Here is a 3,516-nt window from a genome sequence, read left to right as displayed (position 1 = left end):
AGTCTCTACAATCCTTCCAAGTTTCAGCTAAGGAGGTTGAGCTACTTGCAATAAAAGAGGGCCTTCAGTTTCTACAGTCCTTCCAAGCTCCAGGTGTTGTAATCGAGACTGACTATCGTGAGGCCACTATAGAGATTGGCAACCCATATTATGATCTGTTGGAGTATGCTGCTGTGATCGACGACAAACAGATGGCCTTAAAAGACCAAACAGAAGTGCAGATCAGCTTTGCAGCTCGAACATGTAACGCAGTTGCACACTGGTTGGCTAGTTTAGCTTTTGATGACAATTATAGTGCCATATGGGCTCATGTACCTCAAGATTGTCTTCTAGATGTCCTAAATTCAGATTGCACTATACCTTTCTAATTGCCATCAATGAGACTCTTATTCAAAAAAAAAAAAAAAATTGAAAAATTAGACAAACCTAGGTTTTTTTTTTTTTTTTTTTTTCCGTCACTTCCTCCGTTTTTTGTAAAATTTTATTCATATGTTAAAAAGAAGGAAGTTAGGGGATCAAGAATGGGCCTACGGTCCACCAAGGGGTACCGGGCGAGTTAACCCACGACGCCAGACGACTATGAAGTAAGCGATGGTCGCTGCTCTGATAAGCCAACGACACTATTTCAAGCATTTCAGCGCTTGAACTGTATGTGAAGCTACTAAAGAGGCCTGGGACCTTGGAGACATCACAGTCTTACTAACTCACGCGCGTGCAAGTGCAATTCACTTTTCATTTATCCAGTCAGCCCAACCGTCGTGGGGCGCCACGGTAAGGGCCCACAATGCCCCTCATCATGGCCCGTAAGGTTGTCCATCTTAATGCCCTTCCCGAATCCAACCTTAATGCCCCCACTTAGGTCACAGGCTCGCGTGAATAAGCCCGGCATCACTTTTACTAGAACTACTCTATATAAACGACACATTCCTATTCTCGTTTACGATGTGGGAGCCTAAGAATAAAGGTTTCTACGTGTCTCGGGGACACTCCAAGAACCTGATGGTATGTTTGAGAAGGATCAAGAACCACAGCGTCTCAAATCTTCTACAACTGTCCAAACACAAAGTGGCACCGTCACTTCCTCCTTTCGCCACCTATATATGTCCTCAACAACCAAAGCCAAGAGTCAAAGACCCACACATCCCCATCTTCATTAGCTTTTTGGCTAGCTACGCACCCAGTTTGGGAAATGGCTTTGGCACGTTTGGCTTTGAAGAAGCACTTTCACCAGAGGGTGCTTTCTCCATCTTCTTCTCTCTCTGCTGCTAACTCTGTGTTATTGGGTCGTGGTGGTAGTGAGAGGAGGTTGCTTGCTACAGACGCTGGCGATAAGGTGACTCGTGAGAAAACAACCGACGACAAAGATCTTAGCATCTCGGAGGCTAAAGGTAGATGGACCAATTTGTTCCCTAACTGGAGCCGCAGTAGGGGATTGTGGAGCAATAGGGATCGAGACTTTGTTCCTGCCCTTTCTGGTAGACTCTTATTCCTCTGTCTTAGATTTTATTTTCTTTGTTTCTCTGGGATAATTTTGTTATCAACAAGTGCCAATTAGGGAATGAATCAAGAAATTTATAGAAATATATATACAGATGGAGTCCCTTCGTTTAGGTAAGTGGTGAGGGAATTAGGGATACAGTTAACTTTCAGAAAACTTTTGAAAATCTTCATGTATCTTAAATCAAAATTACTCTGTTTCTAAGATTTTTTAAACCACGATATTCATTTTCCACTCTACAGGTCAGTACGAGTGATACAGATACTGATTAATAGGGAATTAGGGATGGGTTTGGATGTTCCGAAAGTAAAGTAGGAACTCCTGGATCCTTGATTCTTATACCATGTTACCACTAGACATCAGTGAGAGCTTAATTTTGTAGGGTGGCCAGTAGTGTGTATCAGGATAACGAATGTGAGGTGAATTTGCTCATTAATCCAATTCTGGGATTTTTGTTTTTCCTCCTCAGGCCTTGAAAGAGCGTTGTTACAAGCAACCGGGAACATAAGTAGGCTGTTTGAGAACCTAAACATATCACCATGGTCAGTATCCGGGCGTGTCAAAGAGCAAGACGACTGTTACAAATTGCGGTTTGACATGCCGGGACTTAACAAGGAGGATGTGAAGATTAGTGTTCATCACGGAGTTCTGACAATCAAGGGGGAGCAGAAGGACGAAGAGGGAGAAGAGACGGAGGACGAGTTTTGGTCATCAAGGAGTTATGGTTATTATCACACTAGTTTCGCGTTGCCTGATGATGCTAAAGTTGATGAGATAAAGGCATCGTTGAGGGATGGGGTGCTGTCTGTTACCATTCCTAGAACTGAGAAGCCTGCGCAAGATGTGAAGGAGGTCAATGTACACTGATGTTGATTAATATGCCCTCCTGTTGGATATAATAGATTTTAACTTTTATGTGTGAGTGTATATTTTGGCAAGTTGAGAAGGACGTCTTCTATTGTGAAGATGCCTTGTGTTTGAAGATGATCGAAGTGTCATTTCTGTAAACAGTGGAGAAAATAAAGATTGAAAGTATTAGGCATGAATTAGAAAGGGTTCTAATCATCTGATGCTTTTTTTTTTTTTTTTTTCAAATTTGAATTTGAACTTGGAACTTCCTCTTTTCTATCGGTCTTGATTTTCGAGAATGAGTAATGGTTTACATGGAGTTTCATTACAAAATAAAGTGGGGGCTGTCATCAAACTCAAACACTGAACAGAGTATCGCCATTATGGACTAAACTGACCATTTTCCTCGACCAAAAGCGTGCGTAACAATATGTCGCTAGTTGTTGGTATTGTTTCAATAACCTTCTGGTGGTTGCGAGAGGTCGGGAGTACCTTATGTTTATTATCCGTCAAAACGTGGATGTTGTTTTTGTGGGCTTTCTTCTTGGCTGTCGGGGGATCGATGCAGCACTTTTCGTCGGTTGGTTATTGTTGCGGCATTTGTGTAGATTTCCGATCCAGGCCACTTTTGGATGCAAATTTGGAATCAGGGTTGTTTCAAATCATGATATAAATCCGAGATGGTTGATGGGAGGCTATTTTGATTTCAATTCTCATAGTCGTGTTAGGCCCTGATTTGGGCTCAAAGTGCTAATTGCAGTCCTTTGATTTATTCGCATATCAAAGTTTATATGTTTTCTCTACCGTTTGTATTTGTTTTGCTTGTTTATCAGCCTACAACTAATTGTTGAATGTGAATTTATTTAGGTGATGTTTTCTTTTTATCTCGTTCTTTAGTGACAAAACTAATACATGTAACTTTGCTCATTAGCAATAATATTTGTGTGTTTTTATCTATATAAAATTGATGTTGTTTTAGAATGAGAGAATTTGAGAGAGATTGATGAGAGAATTATGTGTTTCATTATTGAGAATAAGAGCCCTATATTACAAAGTACATTGTCTAATGATATAAGAAAAACTAATCCAAGTAGGACTAGGAATTCTAGAATTTTCTCTCCTATTACAATCATGGAACTACTCCTAGTTTGATTAGGCACATAAAGCTG

At 40.6% G+C, this 3,516-nt stretch overlaps 1 protein-coding gene across 2 annotated transcripts; it reads left to right on the top strand.

The window, feature by feature from the left end:
• Window positions 1–1,110: 1,110 nt before the first annotated feature.
• On the top strand, window positions 1,111–2,563 carry LOC112187017 (26.5 kDa heat shock protein, mitochondrial). Of its 2 annotated transcripts, none has more exons than XM_024325626.2 (2): window positions 1,111–1,475; window positions 1,968–2,563. In XM_024325626.2, exons 1-2 carry the CDS (start codon window positions 1,190–1,192, stop codon window positions 2,363–2,365), a joined length of 684 nt encoding a protein of 227 aa, XP_024181394.1. In that variant the 5' UTR covers window positions 1,111–1,189; the 3' UTR covers window positions 2,366–2,563. The 2 variants fall into 2 exon arrangements, with proteins under 2 accessions (XP_024181394.1, XP_040371423.1); XM_040515489.1 differs by having other exon boundaries at window positions 1,947–2,563.
• Window positions 2,564–3,516: the final 953 nt, after the last annotated feature.

This window comes from Rosa chinensis, chromosome 2, assembly GCF_002994745.2.
Source record: "Rosa chinensis cultivar Old Blush chromosome 2, RchiOBHm-V2, whole genome shotgun sequence".
Taxonomy (NCBI): domain Eukaryota; kingdom Viridiplantae; phylum Streptophyta; class Magnoliopsida; order Rosales; family Rosaceae; genus Rosa; species Rosa chinensis.
The sequence above is the reverse complement of the archived record's forward strand: the minus strand, read 5'-3'. Positions and strand labels throughout refer to the sequence as shown.